The 21,046-nt window shown below is 32.0% G+C and overlaps 1 protein-coding gene across 1 annotated transcript in view; it reads left to right on the top strand.

Annotated features, from left to right (window-relative positions):
• LOC145266352 (gamma-aminobutyric acid type B receptor subunit 2-like) overlaps nucleotides 1-21,046 on the top strand; it is a 1,041,657-nt gene that overhangs the window by 785,320 nt on the left and 235,291 nt on the right. The window contains exons 16-17 of the mRNA XM_080121967.1: nucleotides 324-462; nucleotides 7,594-7,632. Coding sequence (XP_079978093.1) covers nucleotides 324-462; nucleotides 7,594-7,632 — 178 coding nt within the window. The remainder of the gene's footprint in view (nucleotides 1-323; nucleotides 463-7,593; nucleotides 7,633-21,046) is intronic.

The following is a 21,046-nucleotide window of genomic DNA, read 5'->3' as shown; positions in this document are numbered from 1 at the left end:
TTTTTTATACTTATCGGAGGCATTCCAATACACATGTATCTAAGAACACTCCCAGACACATAATATTCATTTGTGTGAAATTTTATAAAAGCAGCGTAATTGTTTCGAATTCTATAAGAAACGCAGTCACACACGCAATACAGACGGAGGTTCTTTTATATACGAGTGTAGGTTTCATTTATATAGGAGGTTGACCAATATTAGCAAAAATTTTTGAACGAAAACGATCTCAGTGTCATTCAAAATGTCTCGCCAATATATTTTCAAATGGATGAAAAATATTTATTTGTATTTGTGATTGGTCTTCATTTATTGGTTTGCAGAAAAACAACGCCATTGAAGAATTACTTGTGCAGCTGGGAGAAGAGATTGGTGTCTACGAGGCAACGATAAAAACTCCGGTCCACAAAATGGTTGAAGCCCTTCGTACAACAGATACGTCGCCAAGTAGATATTCCAGAAGTGAGTTTTTCTGGGTTTTTTTTTTTTTGACGGGTCATATTTTGCAACCCACTAAATGCTAGCATTTCTCCTTTGTTTTTGTTTTTTTTTTTTGTTTTTTTTTTGTTTTTGTTCAGAAACTTTATTGAAATTCTTTTCCACAGACACAAATTAAACCTAATTTCCTTCTATTTTTCCATTATATTTAAGTCAGCAACACTCGTTGTTGTTTTTTTTTTCTCCTTCACTTATACGAATGGGTCATTTCTAAAGGTAATGGCTCACCACTAATCCTAATGGGTCACCAAAAATCATGAGGGGGTAACCACAAACCATTAGAAGTCACCAAAAATCATGAAGGGGGGTAACGACAAACCATTAGAAGTCACCAAAAATCATGAGGGGGTAACCACAAACCATTAGAAGTCACCAAAAATCATGAGGGGGGTCACCACAAACCATTAGAAGTCACCAAAAATCATGAGGGGGGTCACCACTAATAATAAGAGGTCACTACTCATCCAAATAGGTCACCACTTATAAAAAGTCATAATGATTCACCACTAAACGTGATGGGTCAATAATAAACATAGATCACCACTTTCCATAATAAATCATCACTAAGGGGTCACCATTAATCATAAAAGACCACAATTAATCATAATAAGTCACCACTAATCATCAGGGGTCACTAATTAACATAAAGAGGTCACCACTCGTCATAACGGGTCATTATTCATCATAATAAGTCCCAAGTAGGGATAACCACTAATTATAATAAGTCACCACTAATCATAAGGGGTCATTATTCATCATAAATAGTTACCACTAATCATAAGGAGTCACTACTAATATAACGCATCATCACTAATAATAAGTCACTATATATTATATACTAAAGGATCAACACTAATTCTTATGAGTGCGGCACTTATTATAATGGGCCAATATTATTTAGGTTTATAAGACGTGAATTAAAGGCAAATTTTAAATTCATGAATATTTGTTCTTTCTGAACGAGATATATTCCACCGAAGCAGAAGAAGATACACAGGTATAAGCACATTTTATAGAAGGTGACCTGGTTGGGGAGTTTAGCAGCAATATGTTTACCTACATGATATTTAAAATATTACTTTAAATTTCTGTATGCTATTATGGTCGAGGAAACATAGAGTTTCGCAAACAGGTATATATACACAGATATATATATATATATATATATATATATATATATATATATATATATATATATATATATATATATGGGTTGGTTATTTATCCATTTATTTATTTAAAAACTGAACAGTAAATAATGTAAGGCTCCTGTAAGAGAGAAAAAATGGCTGACGAGAGCCTAACATTATTTATTAGGTTGGTGCAAAAATAATATCGTTTTCTCACATATGTTCTCATTTACAATGCCTCCCCACGGGACAGAGTTAGACACCAGGGTCGTTTTTTAATGTGGAGAAAAGGAACAAAAATACAAATTTCCTCAGTCGTGAAGGATTTTTCATCCACTGACAGAGAACAAGAAATTGAAGTGTCTCACATATGTTATATTTATATGTGATTTCTGAATTAATTCATTGACAAATACAGCCATGTTATATATATTTTGAAGCGCGTATTTCGCTCTATCGAATCGTGTTGTTTGTTACAGTTCTCAATCTCTTTCTATTCATTTTTTCCAGGCTTTTCGACAGCATGGACAAAATTCAAATCCGCACGATTTTCTTGTTCCAGTTCAAACTAGGCCGAAAAGCTGCCGATGCAGCTCATGCTATCAAGGATGCGTTTGGCCCAGGTATCACTAACGAACGTGTGGCACAACGGTAGTTCAAGAAATTTCACAATGGTGACGAGAGTCTCGAAGATGAAGACGGTTGCGGCCGGCCGTCTGCAGTTCATAACGAACATTTGAAAGCTTTAATTGAAGCAAAACCACACAAGACGTTGCTGTTGAACTCGAAGTCGACCACTCAACAGTCGTTCGCCATTTAAAGCAAATAGGGAAGTCAAAAGATTTAGATAAATGGGTGCCGCATGAATTGAACGATAATAAAAAAAAATCGTCGTTTTGAGGTGTCTTCTACGCTCCTTCTGCGCAACAAAAACAACCCATTTCTCGAGCGGATTGTGACGTTTGATGAGAATTGAATCCTCTACGACAACCGTCGACATTCGACACAGTAGTTGGATGTCGGAGAAGTTCCACACCAAAATTGCACCAAAAACAGGTTACGGTGACTGTTTGGTTTTCTGCGTTCGGTCTCATTCATCACAGCTTCTTGAATTCGGGCGAAACGATTATGGCGGAGAAGTACTACCGACAAATTGACGAAATGCACCAGTAGCTCCAACGTATGTGCCCGAGAATATGAAAAAACCAATTCCCCCCCCCATGGCAATGCTTGTTGCTCAACTGACCCTGCAGAAGCTGAACGAATTAGGCTACGAGGCTCTGCCTCACCCGTCATGTTCACTGGGTCTCTCGCCCAGCATTGATCACTTTTTCAAGAATCTCGACAATTTCTTACGCGAGATGATGCCGAATCGGCCTTAAATGACTTAATCGCGTCCGGAACTCCGGATTTCTAATAAAATAAAATAAATAAACTTGTTCCTCGCTGGCAAAAATGTGTCGATTCTAATGGTTCTTATTTTGATTAATTAAGTTTATTATGAAAGAAGTTATAATTTCTTTGAAGTTGAACCTCAAAAAACGATATTATTTTTGCACCGATCTGATATATAAGTTAAAATGTATTGAACTGAATGAATAATATTTTTAAATATACTAGTACATATATTTCCCAAATATTCAAGTACACATAGATTTAATTAGAAATTCAATAAGAAAATTACATTAATAAGGATAGGACATACAAATGCTCTTTATACCTAGGTATTTCAAACCTAATGCTTCTCATCAGAAGACGAAAAGGGATGGTAGGTAACAAATAAGAAATTCGACGTCGCATTACTTATTTGGACATAAGTATACCCCTTTTCTGATGAGAAGCATTAGGTTTCGAAATACCTAGGTATATATAACATTAATATCCCTTACCCCTATTGATGTAATTTCTTTGTTGAATTGCTTATTAAATCTATGTGTACTAGTATATATTTTTGTAATGTCGATTTTATTTCTTCTGTATCTAAGCTCCACCTTTCATGTTGAGCTTATAATTATGCCTATAGGTTTCTACTTAAATCATCTTCTAATCTTTCTGTGATCCGCTCATATATATATATATATATATATATATATATATATATTTATATATATATATATATATATATATATATATATATACACACTCATGAGCAAAAAAAAAAAAAATGGGCCAAGAGTGAAAGGGGGAAGAAATCGATTTTTCAATATTTTTCCATTAATTTTTGTTAATTTTTACTGAAGATTTTTATGTTGCAGATCATTATTATTATAGCATATAATAATAAGTGGAAAAATTAATCCTAAAAATGGTAACACTGCATCTTGGCGGCGATATACAAAAAAAAACGAATTGCAAGATTATGGCAGTCCAAAATGACTTACGAGCAGATTTATTTTATATTTTAAGAAAAGAAAATGTGAAAACATCTCTTTCTGTAGCGAAGCAAATTGGTCAAAGGTCCGAAGTCGAACGCTTGGTAAAAAGGAAATCTGGATCTGGTCGCCCTAGAGCATCCACTTTGAAGAACGACCACAGTCTTAAATTAACTGTTTTGAAGGATCGAAAGAAAACTTATGTTTACCATGGCAAACAATTCAAAACAGGGGCTGGAAATTCTCTTTCTAGATATACAATATCTAGACAAATGAAAGAAATGGGATTTTCTTCTAAATGATTTGCAAAGAAGCCATTTTTATCTAAGAAGAACATCAATGATAGAAAGAGATTTTTCTCGTGTTATGGCAAGAAAAGTACAGACTGGTTCAGGAATATTTTCTGATTAGATGAATCAAGATTTTGTCTTGTTAGTGATGCTCCCGAACGGTGCATTCGAAGAACTGGAGAAAGATTCTCACCAAGTTGCATAAAAATAACAGTTAAACACGGGAATGGAGGGATAATGGTATGAGGAACTTTTACTGCAGCAGGAATTGGGGAACTTATTAGATGTGAAAAGGAATGCATTCAAATATTAGAAACAGGGCTGTTACCAAGTATCCAGAAGCTGGAAATATCTCAGAACATTATTTTTCAACATGATAATGCCCCTCTACACACTGCTAAAGTCACAAAAATATGGTTTTCTGATAATTCAATTGATGTGATGTTTTGGCAAGGCCAAAGCCCCGATTTAAACCCAATCGAGATTATTGGGTCCGTAATATCTCGTGCATTGACTGGAATAACTTTTTCGAACAATGACAAAATGTGGGAAATGGTGCAAAGTGAATGGAATAGCATCTCCTCTTCGGTGTTCCTCTTTGGTTGAGAGCATGTCTAAAAGGATTGATCTTATAAAGAAATCAAAAGGGAATGCGATTCCATCCTAAGCATTTAATAAAGTAAATGTCTTGTTCTGTGTTATTAGTCTCGTTTAACTTTCCTTGTTCTAATTGTTCTTTGTTCAATATAGCTTTTAGTGCAATAAAATATATAAAATTTGTTTGGCCCATTTTTTTTTTGCTTACGAGTGTATATACATGCATACATACATACATACATACATACATACATATATATACATACATATATATATATATATATATATAGTAGAAATGGTAATTAATAAAAACTGACATCATTCACTCTTTCATCCCATTATAACGAACATTTCTGTAAAAGTCTGAGGAAGCTACAGACGGCCAAAAAAACGGTCGGGTAGAATTATATATATATATATATATATATATATATATATATATATATATATATATATAATTCTCCAAGTTCCAAATATCAGGTTTTCTCAGTTGGTCATATATTTCCGTTCTAAAAGGTATCCATTAAAATATTGTTTCTTATTGCGATTAACAAGTTTGCTGCACTCATCAGATTTTTTACCTGAAAAAACTTTTTAAAAAAAACACCATTTTTGACAACACACACGGTTCATGGAATCGACACGTCCTTACGTTCCTTCTCCTTTTGAAGATTATGGTCATGCTGAATTTATTTTAATTCAGATCAATTATTTTCGTATTTTTTTGTTTATTAATTATCATAATTTCATTTTCAATTCATGTAATTTTTATACGCTTGGGGACCCAATATAAAGCATTTATTAAGCCTTGATTTTTTTCCAAACTCATCAAACTTTTATATAAAATCTTTGTTTTTCATTATAACATTTTATTTGTGAGAAAATATTTTTATCCATTAGGATTAGTATATAAAAACTGAGTATGTTTCAATTAAATGATTAATATATATATATATATATATATATATATATATATATATATATATATATATATATATATATCAGCATTTAAAACCAATTAAAAAATGGCACAACGAGGGATCAAAGTTCCCCAAAGAGAAATAACGCTTTTGTTGTCTCCTTTTGCCGGCGCATAAAGAAGGTTTTCGAACCGCAACAGAGGCAGACTTCAGAATCTTTAAATGAGCTTTGGGGTCTGCTCTGTGTAATACCTCAAACCACTCTATTTATATTTATCGTCACAGCATGGATTGTCAACCAAATGCTGGCCAATAGCGAAGTCCAGGGCTTCAGAAGAAGGGAAACTACCAGATCCTATTCTCCCCTGCATGATTTTAGATGGAACGTGCTGGTTTATACATGTTAGCAGATGACAAGGATATTTGTCCGACATTACCAGCATCGCACTGGAATTTAAATTGCTAAACAATATTACTATAAACCATATATATATATATATATATATACATATATATATATATATATATATATATAACTTTATTAAACATTTCAAAATCACAGGAATATACACTTAATTAAACTGTTTTACTTACTGCGTCTTACACATGTTCCATTGAATAGTATAACCAAACAAATCATCAGAGATTTTTCGTTAGAAGAAAAGAAGAAAAAAAACTGAACCTTTTCTTCTTTGATAAACTCATAAAAAGTCTCTGCCGATTCGTTCAGTTAATAGCACTTAATGAAACACGTGTAATAGGCAGTAATTTAAACGATCTGAATGTGAATTAAGTGTATATTCCTATGATTTTGAAATATTTAATAAAGTTACATATGCTCTGAAAGTGTAAATCCATTTGCATTGAGCTTAATAAACGGTTGGAATTTTAAAAATAGCCTTATTGAATGATTACATTATAAACGTATATTTGTTTTAAGGGAAGCGCTCATCTATATATATATATATGTGTGTGTGTGTGTGTGTGTGTGTGTCTGTGTGTGTGTGCGTGTGCGTGTGCGTATATATATATATATATATATATATATATATATATATATATATATATATATATATATATATATTGTTTTAACAAAAACCAAGACTTCAAAGAATGGGTTGATAGCAACAAATAGTGTATTTCATCGTTAGTTAAAATTGTTACAAGTCTATTCGGACAAATTAAAACATTATGTCGTTTGAAAATTTTCACAAGAACAGCCTTTCCTCAGACTTATTGAATGAAAAAACACTTTAACAATAAAACATTGTGGAAACCATTTCCCTTATAAGGAAAAGAAAACATGATGTTTGAATTTGTCCCAATAGTCTTGAAACAATTGTAACTAACAATGAAATACACTATTTGTTGCTATTAAACCATTATTAAAAGTCTTGGTTTTTGTTAAAACAATATATGAATGCTCAATTATGAAATATGATAATTTTGTAGCTTACAGTTTAAGTCGTCTCTTTTTGGCTTAGAAATTATTGGTATATGAACGATTACCGAATTTTCAATTACATAAATCCAGTAAAATCCGGAATACTATAAATAAGACTATATATATATATATATATATATATATATATATATATATATATATATATATATATATATATATATATATATATATTGATGCGGGAATTTCTACCACGATGTCCTTTTCACTTTTCTTTATTTACCTTCACCAATTCCATTGATTCTTCGCCATTTGTCATTCTTTCATTTTATTCCGTCTTTCTTTTTTCTTTCTAAAAAAAAACAACAAAAAAAAAACATTCAGTTCCCTGGGCGTTGCCTTTGATCGGGCATGCACCTCTAGGTAACAAATCTATTTCTTTTTGTCCATCGTTGACGTCACACATTTCAATATCTTTCATCTGGATACAGTGTCGGCGCTAACGTCGCATTCGTACTAATCTAGGAGAAGGGTCTTCTCGGAGACCAAACGGACGAACGCTTTCTACTTATTTACTGATATCATATAAACTTATCTGGCAAGATCTAAAGAGAGTATACGATGTCAAATTTTAATTTGATTATGAAACACCAATTTTTATTAGTAATTGTGGTGTCATGTTATTAAGAATTCTTTGGACTAAATTAGATGTTTACAATTTTGAAATGAGTAAATCTTTACAATTAATTTAAATTTACTTTCGACATAGTCTGATAAAATGTAAACTTTTTGACTAATCAAAAACAATACAACACAGAGTATAACAGATGACGGTGATGATGATTATGATGATGATGACGATGATGACGATGATGATGATGATGATGATGATGATGATGTTTGTGATGATGATGCAGGTGATGATGATAGTGATGATCATAATGATGCTGGTGATGATGATGATGATGATGATGATGATGATGATGATGATGATGATGGTGGTGGTGGTTGTAGTGATGATGATGATTGTGTTGATGTTGATGATGATGATGATGATGATATTGACGATCGTGTTGATGATGATGATTGTTATGATGATTATTGTGATGACGACGGCAATCATGATGGTGATGATATTAATATTGGTGATGTGCTAATGATGATGATGATTTTAATAGTGCAGATGACGATCATGGTGATGATAATGGTCATGATAGTGATGATAGTGATGATGATGATGATGATGATGAAGAGGAGTACGATGATTGTGATAATAAAAATAATGATGATGATGATGGTGATGATGATGATGATGATGATGATGATAAAACATTCAGACAATATATAGATATATAGATGTACACACGTTCAAGATTTCTTTTTGCACGGCTTGTTGCACTTTACTAGTTTTTTGCCAATAAATTTCATGCAGGCAAGATTGAAATTGCTGTCAATTTTAGAAAGATGATGATGCTGATGATGATTACGCGATTGAGTTGTGGTTAATAATAATAATGATTATCATTATCAGCAACATCATCATTGTTCACAAGTATATTCGTCACATAAAAACTAATCAAATATTTTCTTCAACACAGCCCGACATATATTTTTAGGGAAGATGTTTTAACTCGTAATTAATTTACAGGCGACCAAAAACTTCAAGGCATCGCTAGATTCAGCATAGTCGTCTTTACTTTAGCAGCGGAGGACGCGTGGATATGCGAGTCTGGCGTAATACACCATCAACCAGAATTCTAAATATATCATTCGAGAGCTTTTTTCAAATAGTGTTCCCTTCTGGGTACAACAAAATATTTACCACAGACTTTCGTATCATGACAAGAGGGCAGCATGTTCTGACCAGAACAGCTTACAATTGGTAATTTCAAAATCTATTATATTCAGGATTTCAGGTCACCTTGGACAAAACCTTCCGATGGTACATAGATACATAAATGTGCACACCTTCAAGGTGTCTATCTACATGGCTTGCTACACTTTGCTATATTTTTTTTTTTAATAAATTTCATTTCATTTGGGCTCTGTCGGTGGGGCATTAGAATACGCCGACTGCCCCCCCCCTGCAGAGGGTAAAAGTCCCTCAATGGGGGTCCTGGATATGACCTTAAACTATATCCAGTGGTGAGGTCCAGGCTTGTGGGCTTTGGGGAGTGTGGAGCCACCCTTTAATTACTATTGCTCCCAGGTCCACTCTGACCCGGAGTGGTAGTACCTGTTAGGGTCCCAACTATGGGTTAAATAGAAACCGACGTGAAAACAACAAATATCTTCTATTAAAAAAAATGTTCTTCAAAATCTTTGGGTTCGGCATTAAATAACCCGAAAAGGGTTGATATGCCGTAAAACAAAAAACAACCAACCAACCATTTCATTTGATAAAAATAATTAATAAATAAAATTAAATTAACATGGTTTTCAATGTGGGTTTTTTGGGGTTTTTTTTTTTTTGCTTTAACAGGAGTTATTTCCCTTAAAACTAAAATTCTATTTATTTTTATGTATCAGATAAAAAAAAAAGTGAAAATAAAAAACTAAAATGACTTCACTTCACTAACATCGGGTAGGTTCAGCTAACATATATGTAAAATTTTATATATATATATATATATATATATATATATATATATATATATATATATATATATATATACTAGCTGTATATACCCGACATTGGAAAATATTGGCGGGCGAAGTGTTTAATCAGTACTATTTAAGAAAAACCAAAATATATGTTTAGTATTTTCCTGCAAATGTTGGATTTCTGGAAGCATAAAATACACCGATTTTCGTCTATGGAAATTAAACGGGAAATAATTTAAAGAGAAATAACTCTCACAGCTTAAATAATAAACTCAGGGCTGTTTTTAAAGGAAACTTGGGTATGCTAATATGAATTAAAATTAAATTTAACTAAATAAAAATTAAATTAAAAAAAATTAAATAAATCAACTTCAAATAATATTGCTACATATAACAAGGAAGACAATGCCAATAGAATAAACAATAACATAGAGCTAATTACTAAAATAGATTTTATTTAATGTTATCGGTAAACGAGTTTACTGCTTGAATGTAGATTCCCTTAAGATAATTACTATATATAGAAAACATTCTGTATTAAACTTTATTTGCGAAATAGTTTACTATTTTTACATATTAACCAAGTTGTGTACAAGCAAGTGGACAGGAATACGGCTTTATTTTATTATATATATATATATTATATATATATATATATATATATATATAGTAATTTATAAAATATATATGGCGATTAAGCTACACTGAATATTCTGCGTTTCATCCAACTATAGGATTCGTCAGGCTTATGCGCACATAAGCCTGACGAATCCTATAGTTGGATGAAATGCAGAATATTCCGTGTAGCTTAATCGCCATATATATTTTATAAATTACTAACTAGCTCTACCTACGTATTGAGCACTTTTGAAGTAAATACTTAAAGTTTACGCATAAATCTATACTTCCGTATAGTAAATTTATGTGAATAAATGAAATAGTTATATATATATATATATATATATATATATATATATATATATATATATATATATATATATATATATATTACTGGTGAGAAGATTCTAATATTTTTCTGATTCCGATACATTTACAGATTCTGATTTCGTTTTATTTTACATCATTAAATATATAACTATAAACATCCTGTTTTATTTATTATTTTTTTATTTTTATAAACCCATTATATTATTATAAAACCCATGTAATATGTGCATATATTTTTGTAAACGTAAAAATACACTTAGATCTATGACTTTAGTTTACAATTGTACTTAAAATCAATAAATATTAATCGTTTTATCATTAGCATCAGCATAGTATTAAACAAAGTTGTAGAAACAATTAAAAGAATCGTTTTTGGCATCGGAAAAACAGGTACACATTTACTTTCTTTATATATATATATATATATATATATATATATATATATATATATGCACACACACCTATATATATATACATATATATATATGTATATATATATATATCTTTAATTGTGTATATATATATATATACACCAAGTTAAAGATATTCAAGAAATATATATACACACACTCCTATATATATATGTATGTGTGTGTATGTATGTATGTATGTATGCATATATATATATATATATATATATATATATATATATATATATACGTTTTATTTTTATTACCGTATCTTTCGGTTAAGTTACATTATTGTTTCGGTTTGGCCAAGATCAAAGTGTAGTATCTGTTCTTCAGATGCTGCACTTCCATTTCTCGTTCTCTTTCAGTGGAGGAGAAATCCTTCACGATTGAGAAAATTTTTATTTTTGTACCTTTTTCTTTTCTCCACGTTAAAAAACGACCCTCGTGTCTAACTCTGTCCCGTGGGGAGGCATTGTAAATAGGTACATTATTGTTTCGGCTACTCGGCTAACTTAACAGAAAGATACGGTAATAAAAAATAAAACGCATATTTGCTCTACAACAGTATCGAGCACTTTCTTCAGTTTTTATTAATTACCATCTCCACTATATATATATATATATATATATATATATATATATATATTAAGTAATGTGATTGATAATTTAAAATTTAAAAATCAAATTATAATTAAATTAAAAATCCGTTTCATAAGAAGGAACAATAACAAAATCAATTATCTGTACGATCGTTTCGGAAAACAATGCTTTTTATTGTGGCATACATCAAGTTATGTACAATAATATATATATACCAAGTTAAATATATTCAAGTCTAGTTCGACAATTTCAAGCATTATATCGTTTGAAAATTTTCAAAAACCAGCATTTCTTCAGACTTTATGAATAAGCACACTTTAGGCAATGTAGCATTTTGTTAAATACAAAGAAAAAAGGCGGGGGTGAATCCCTAACGGCAAAAGCATGCGAGAAACGTTTACCTTGGTTGTGGTTACGGAAAAGCCCATTTAAATATTAATGTATCGCCTTATTTTCGTATCCTTATTCAAGAACAGAGTTATGTGAAGTTTTTACGGAGAGCCCTAAGCCATTTAAAAAAAAAGAAAAACATTTTTTAAATATATCCCATTTGTTGGGTTCCTAAATTCCTTTATTTCCCAATTATTGATTTTTTGTAAAAAGAATTTTTAAATGTTTGGTATCTATATTGATATTATGGCCGTCGCTATATATATATATATATATATATATATATATATATATATATATATATATAAAGTGGTTTAAGGTATATTTATATATACAAAGTTATTAAAGGTAGTTTAAAAGTAATATATAACTTCATTTTATCACATAAATTAGTATACAAAGATATGATTTATGCGTAAATTTTCCAGTGCTCGATACACAGGTAGAGCTCGGTAGTAAGTTTGCCATATATATTTTCAAAACTTAGAATATATATATATATATATATATATATATATATATATATATATATATATATATATATTTACCAGTGGTGAAAAAAAACGGAGTAGAGTGCTCAATGTGTAGCCAGAGCAGTATATAAGAAATTTATTACTGTGAGTCCAGAATGAGTTTACATATTGTTTCAACTAGAGGAAGATCCCCAAAGAGAGGAAATGTCCAACTAACATCGTCAGAATTCATATATATATATATATATATATATATATATATATATATATATATATACAAAGTGATTAAAGGTGATTAAAAAGCAACTCCATATTTAAAATATATACAACTTATTTTTTTAATATAATTCATACAATTAATGAATACGAGAAGACTATAAGGCATCGACTATTATTTAAAATTCAATATAGGCGCTGTCATTCGCCACTAGCTTTTCAAATCGACCAGATTGATATGACAAGGTACTCTTGCGGTACGATTGTAATAACTTCACGTCTTCGCACTTGAAGTTCTTCTAAATTTCTTGATTTAGTTAAATAGACTTACTCTTTAATTCAATTCTAGAGAAAAAGTCGCAAGGCGTTAATTCAAGACTTCTGGCCAGCCATTTGTACGAACGACAACAACTCTGTCTTCCAAGGAATCGGGTATTTAACCATTCACGAACGACAATAGTAATGTGCAAAGGATCTCCATCTTGCATAAAAATCAAATCTCCAATAGTGTCCCAAGAACTAATAATTGGCCAAATTTCTATCTCTCGACATGATAAGATTCCTAGTTGTCTTGAAGAGCGAATACGTAAAGTTATGGCTATCATTCTGCGAGAGTTTCTTGTAAAATCAGTTGAAACAATTCTTGGTCGACCTGAAATGCTAGTGGCGAATGAAGGCGTGGATATTGAATTTTAAATGAAAATCCTTGGTTGGTTGTTTTTGTTTTACGGCATATCACCCCTTTCTGAGTTATTTAATGCCGAATCCAGTTATTGAAAATCCTTGTATTATGTTTTTCTTATATACATTAATTTTATGAATTATATTTCCAAAATTAATCCTGTGTATTTTTAAATAGGGAGTTGCTTTTCAACCACCCTGCACGTCAAAGTATTCAAGAGTGATAACTAATGAATTTAACGAAATTATTAAGAGTGCGCAATACACTAGGAGCAAGATTAATTCTTATTACTATAAAAAAATTACATGGACACTGGAATGCTAATGTTTCAAACAAATGGTCGTTTAAAACCAGAAGACCTTATCAGGCGACTTAATAAATATTTGCTTTCTACAGAAAAAAACGCGTCCTCAAATAAACAAAACATTTTGCATTTGTGGACAGGTTTCTTCTGTGGAAAGTAATAATTCATTAAGTCGCCCGACGAGGATTTCTGGTTTTAACCAACTATTTGTCTGAAATATAAGCATGTCCAGTATTGAAATCATGTATTTTTTTTTTTTTACATGGAGGTCACCACTTATCAAGGCCCGGAAACCACTCGAGGATAAGGTTTATTAAGTGTACAGCAATGGAATAGTATCGTAGTGATCGTTAGTATTGGAGATTTGATAAAGTGTCTTTATAAGGGGGCAGTTCATCAGGAATTTGTTTATGTTGGGCTTGAAGACATCAACGTTGTAGTCAGGTGGGAAGCAGGCAAACGGAACAGAGTTCCACAGGCGTGAACTTCTAAGAAAGAAGCTTTGTTCATGGAATCTACGTTTTGATTTAGGCACAGATAAAGAGTGGGAAAAATTAGTTTATATTTTTTTACATAGAAGTAAACACTTATCAAGGCCCGAAGCCTATTCGAGGATAAGGGTTAATGAATGTACAGTCGAGAGAACAATATCGTAGTAATCGTTAGTAGTGAAAATTTGGTAAATTGGATTACTTAATGAGACGGCTCGTTAAGAATTTATTTACGTTGGACTTGAAGACAGTCATATTGTATTCAGCTAGAAATAATATTAATAATATATGTGTGCATGCGTGTGTGTGCGTGTGTGTGCGTGTGTGTATGTGTGTGTGTGCGTGTGTGTGCGTGTGTGCGTGTGTGATGTGTGTTTAGTGTGTGTATGTGTGTATGTGTGTGTGGTGTGCGTGTGTGCGTTTAGTGTGTGTATGTGTGTGTGTGTGTGTGCGTGCGTGCGTGTACAATTACTGTTGATATTAACTTAATCTAATATTTTCTGGCAACAAATTTAAATTAATGAAGTCGAAATATAGCAGACCCTCGCTCCGGTATCTTCACTCTGTCGTGACAGACGATTAGTAGACGAAGCGCCGACACTGTCTGAATATTTGTTTCGTTTTCTTTACATATTTTTTCCGCACTACAATAATCAACCTCTTCCTTCTCCTCACTCACATACCTTCCGTTTTGTTGCATCGGTTATCTGCCCTTGTTTCCCATCACTTACAATTTTCGGTGCATTTCTTTCCTTCCTCTTCATGTCTTTTCATTCTTTAATCATTTGTTTGTTTTTTATATATATATATATATATATATATATATATATATATATATATATATATATGTGTGTGTGTGTGTATCTTGCTTTTGCCACTAATACAATGCATATTGTGTGCCTGTTACTAACACTTTTGCAGTTCCTTCAAATTGAAAGCATTGCCTCGAGATCACATTTAACGTTGTATGTAATGCTTGGTGAGAAATATTTTCCACGATTCCGATACAGTTCCCGATTCTTTTATAAGGGCGAGTTCGAAATGAATATCCATTTTGAGAGCACGTTTAAACCATTATGCTTGACGTCTGTACTTTTTACTTTAATTCAAATTATGTAAAAATAATTCATAAAAGCCACAGTTGGTTCTTTGATAAAACAGGGGCGCGTTCGAAATGAATGTTTTTTTTTTTTTAGGGCACAACTGAACCCTGATACTTGACTTTTGCATTTTATACTTTAATTGAAGCCATTATTTACAGGTAATTTTATAAAATCAACAGTAGATTCTCTACGGTGAAATGTAGACGAAAATATATTGTGAGCAAAGTCACTGCAGTGAGGCGTGTGAAGCCTCCTTCCGGTTCCGGTACATTGTGGGGGTTGTCCCTAACTAGAGCTGACAATCAAGCGATTTGATCTTTTTAAAATGGGCGATTACACTGATTTAGATGACAATAAAAGTATTAAAGGGTAAAACTTGTTGATCTGCTAGAATATATATATATATATATATATATATATATATATATATATAAGAGCAAATAGTTAATAAAGCATGTTAAAAAAACACTTTGAAAAAGAGTTAAAAACATATTTAATCTGAAAAGGAAACACTTAATAAGTGGATAGTCCTTAATCCGCGGAGTTTCGAAGAAATACTTTCCTTCTCATCAGAGAGTAGGAATTAGCAAAATGCGGGATCGGATTTTGCATACAAAAGTATTTGATGAAACTGCAAGTAATTCAAAGATCTTACTTGATAACAAAAAAGTGAAACAGAAGGAATATGGTGAAGAAAAAGGTGATTAGTCTAGTGAAAACATAAATTATCAAATGAGGGTAAAGTCTAAAAATATAAATCCAAGAAAGTTAATTGAATTTCCATTCTTCACGTAATTGGAAGATGGTCCAAAATAATATATATATATATATATATATATATATATATATATATATATATATATATATATATATATATATATATATATATACGTGATGATTATAGGTTCGATCCATGGCTGGGGAAGTTCTAGTCTAGCCGCACTGAAGTGATCAGTTGTGATACAACAAAACAGTACTGTATGTGGATGACTAATAAGTCTCCCCTCTTCGGGTTAAGCACTGTCGTAAATTTATTTCATTCGATGCTTTGGTTAGTAATTAAACGAAGCTCACTATCCGTTTGTTTGTAAACAGAATAGTAGTTCGAGCACTGTGAATCGATGGGAAAGTGTTTGTTTAATAGGCAGTTGATGAGAGATATTTACGAGCACCTATTCGTGGTCCTGTTGTTAGAACTGCCGACTGCTAACGCGATGGTTGTAGGTACGATCAACGGCTAGGAAAATGTGCTAGTCTAGCTGCACTCATAAGCTGTGATACAATAAAGCAGTACTGTATGCGGATTATTATATATGCACACACACTTATATATATATATACATATATATATATATATATATATATATATATATATATATATATATATATATATATATATATATATATATAAGCCAAGTACGTCCAAGGATGGAATACTGCTGCCATATCTGGGCAGGAGCTGCTAAAAACAGCCTATCCTGCCTTGACAGAGTACAAAATAGACTTCGTGGCTTAGTGGGGGATGCCCGTTTCTCTACCCTGCAACCTCTCTCCCACAGAAGAGACGTTGCGAGCCTATCCTTGTTTTATCGTTATTTCCATGGCAGGTGCTGGTCTGAGTTCCAATCTCTGGTCCCCCCTCGCCAATCTTTCACGAAAAACACCCGTCTAGCTGAATCCACTGTGAAAAATTTCCCCCACTCTATATCTGTGCCTAAATCAAAACGCGGATTCCATGAACAAAGCTTCTTTCTTAGAACTGCACGCCTGTGGAACTCTGTTCCGTCTGCCTGCTTCCCTCCGGACTACAACTTGGATGTCTTCAAGTCCAATGTTAGCAAATTCCTAATGAACCGCCCCCTTAAGTAAACACTTCATCAAATCTCCACACTAACGTACTGTACTTGCAATAACCCTTATCCCTGGGTGGCTTCCGGGCCTTGATAAGTGATGATCACTGTGTAAAATATATATATATATATATATATATATATATATATATATATATATATATATATATATATATATTGCAGTTTCGCTATATGTAGCAATTTGCTCTTGACACTGAAAAATCAGGCCACACTTTCTCTTGAGTTCGGCTTTGTTGGGATAATGGTATTTTAGATGGGATCGGAGAGTACCATATTTTACTTATATTTGTATTAAATAATTTGTATACTTCTTGTTCAGTATCTTAAGGAAAACATGGCCTACTCGTGTTTTAATATTGAGGGAGAAAGGAGGTGAGAACCAGATAATATTTCGTTTTCTATTGTGACTGTTTTTAGTTGGTTTTTGATTGGGCTGATATGAAATCTTTTCTGTAACCCGCTTTTTTAGAATGCTACATTGTAATGTGGTGCTTCTTGTTCGAAAATCTCTGAATTTGATGACATGTCTGAGATTTTTTTTATTAATGTTCACGAGTATATTCTTGAAAACTGTGGCGGAATTATACTTTTTCCAGGGTGATTTCGAATTCCAGTTTATGGAATATTTATGTTAAGTTCTTTGAAAACCTATCTAAAGTGTTTCTGTTGAAGTGATTCGTACAGCGTGCGAGAAGCCATTTCGGGAGAGCTGGATATAAACAGTGGCTAAAGAGAGTCCAATATAGGTGACCACCAGATATTAGTCCCCTTTGTTTGGATTTGAAACCGACGGTAGCGATAATGTTTTGATATTCTGTCATACAAATATGAATAAATATAGACGCATGTAGATAGATAGATAATTGGTCTATATATAAAGTTGAACAGAAAACTTTAGCAGACACGTGACCTTAGAAGACTGATGACATTAAGAATAAATACTTGTTTTTCCAATTAGATGTTATGATCTATAAATGCTAATGGTTTTTTAATAGGCAGAAATATTTTTTAACCTTTAAACGAAATCTATGATATTTATATTTTGTTATTATATTTTTTATATTTTTATACTGTTTGTTATCTAGCCAGAATGGCTGTTATTATCGATGTGTTATGATCTTTATTGGCTGATTGATTTTCTTGTGGAATGTTTACTTAATTAAACAACTTTTTATCACACATATTGCAAACGGTTTTTCCTTATCGGTACCCCTAAAAAATCTTACAACGAGACGACAGATATGGAAGTCGATATATAGACAGACATACAGAGATCAATGTGCACCTCTCCCTCTTTCTCTATTTCTCTCTTTCCCTCTTTCTCTCTTTCTCTCTTTCCCTCTTTCTCTCTTTCCCTCTTTCTCTCTTTCTCTCTTTCCCTCTTTCTCTCTTTCTCTCTCTCCCTCTTTCTCTGTTTCTCTCTTTCCCTCTTTCTCTCTTTCTCTCTTTCCCTCTTTCTCTCTTTTCCTCTTTCTCTCTTTCTCTCTCTCCCTCTTTCCCTCTTTCTCTCTTTCTCTCTTTCTCTCTTTCCCTCTTCCTCTCTTACTCTCTTTCTCTCTTTCTCTCTTTCCCTCTTTCTCTCTTTCCCTCTTTCTCTCTTTCCCTCTTTCTCTCTATCTCTCTTTCTCTCTTTCCCTCTTTCTCTCTTTCCCTCTTTCTCTCTTTCTCGCTTTCTCTCTTTCCCTCTTTCTCTCTTTCCCTCTTTCTCTCTTTCTCTCTCTCCCTCTTTCTCTCTTTCTCTCTTTCTCGCTTTCTCTCTTTCCCTCTTTCCCTTTTTCTCTCTCAAAACACGACCCAAAAAATGGTAGAAAAAACAATTGTACGAATTACAATCTATTAAAATCCATTATTCTTGAGCAAGAATATAAAAGCCTGAAATCTTATCATAATTTTAGCAGAGTAATATAAAACTTTTCTACTATTTTTAATAAAATTGTAAATTTAAAATTCTACCCCCCCCCCGAAATAAACACTATTAACCGCCATTATCATCTCGATAGATAACACACACACACACACACACATTATATATATATATATATATATATATATATAAAAGTGAACGTGTCTGTCTGTCTGTCTGTCTGTCTGTGTACATTTCCCTACGCAACAACTCTGTCAATTTTTAGTCTATAGACTCGAAATTTTAAATACCGGGTACTGAGATTTGGAAAAATCGATGTGACGGGTGTCAGCCAGAAATTTAGCTGTTAAGGGGTTAAAATACAACGATTTGACCTTTTAGAACTCTACCAAACTCCTCCGACAATTTTGGGTCTAGACACTTGAAATTTTAGATATAGGTTCCTTGAACCTGGATCTAATTTAATAAAGTTATTTGAGCCCGAAACTATAAATTTTAAGGGGTCATAATAGGGGTCAAATTAAAAAAAAATTTACTCTGTTTTTTTTTTTGCTCAGCATACACCTCCAAACACCCGGGCAACGTCGGGCTGAAATGCTAGTATATATATATATATTTAAAAGGTTTTTGAATCAATTATATTTTTTGTCTAAATAAGATTTAGGATGATTTGCTCTGGGAATATGCAAAAAATATTATAAAATAAATGCCTGAATTTCAAATAATTCCATCTTTTATCTCAGTCTATAGATTTCGCGTAGCGAAATTAAAAAATCCAAAACTTAACATTAGTTTGAAAGAAACTACAGTAGCCTTTACATGAATAAGTGAAGTCATTTAGTCCTATAACTTCCCATTTATTTTTAACGTTTGTTTCGATGATATAGTGAAGTATCAAATTTATTAGGATTTAATTTTTTTTTTTCATAAGCGATGCACATTTGTTGCTTACATAAACCCCCCCCCCCGAATTTGAGCAACGATGAGGCTGGCCAGTACCAGGTGGGTGACCATTTTGTGAATGCTAGGCGCCGAACGTGTTGAAGAAAACTCCTGCATCTAGTATCACGCTTAGTCGTCTTCAGGACGTTGTGTTTCTGGACGATAGATTGTTGTAGATGCAAAAGTCCCCCACACTTTAAAGTCAAGCGCTAATCACAGCAAAAAAGGAAAAAGGGGGAGCTAAAAAAATTGTTAGTAAATACGAACAACTGTTTGTAGGCATTTGTGTTCTACCATAGGTGCGGAAATGTCACGTAACGACAAAATGCCGAAAGAAATTATCGTATTTTTAGAAAAAAAGCGCACTTATTTATCGATTTTTTTTATCGATTCTTCAAAGCTTTGGATTTTATTTAATGATATATTAGGAATAGTGGGCCAACTTAAAGAGAATTATTAATTTATTTTTCAAAGATTTAAAAGTAGTGTTTTTCGAGAAAAATAATGGATATATATATATATATATATATATATATATATATATATATTGCTCATCTGAAAGAATGATTATTGTTAACATGTGCAACGAACTTCACATTTCAAAACAAAATTGATGAAAAATTAAACACATTGAAAATTCGGATTTCCAACATTAGAATCTGATACGTGCGCAGTTGTTTTTTTTTTATCTACAATCCTCCCCCTCTCCACAATACAATATATTTTGTTCAGTTTCGGCTGACTATTTTAAGCATATTTGTAACCACAAATAAAGAATGGGGTTTGTAGGCAATATATATATATATATATATATATATATATATATATATATATATATATATATATATCGCTTATGAAAAAAGTACACCATTATAAGGTTTCTTCTTCACTTAATAATTGATGAAGATTTCGTATTGATTGGATAATTATTTGATT

This window comes from Euprymna scolopes, chromosome 41, assembly GCF_053919585.1.
Source record: "Euprymna scolopes isolate OS-2025 chromosome 41, ASM5391958v1, whole genome shotgun sequence".
NCBI classification, from domain to species: Eukaryota; Metazoa; Mollusca; class Cephalopoda; order Sepiida; family Sepiolidae; genus Euprymna; species Euprymna scolopes.
Note: the sequence above shows the minus strand (reverse complement) of the source record. Positions and strands in the feature narration are given on the sequence as shown.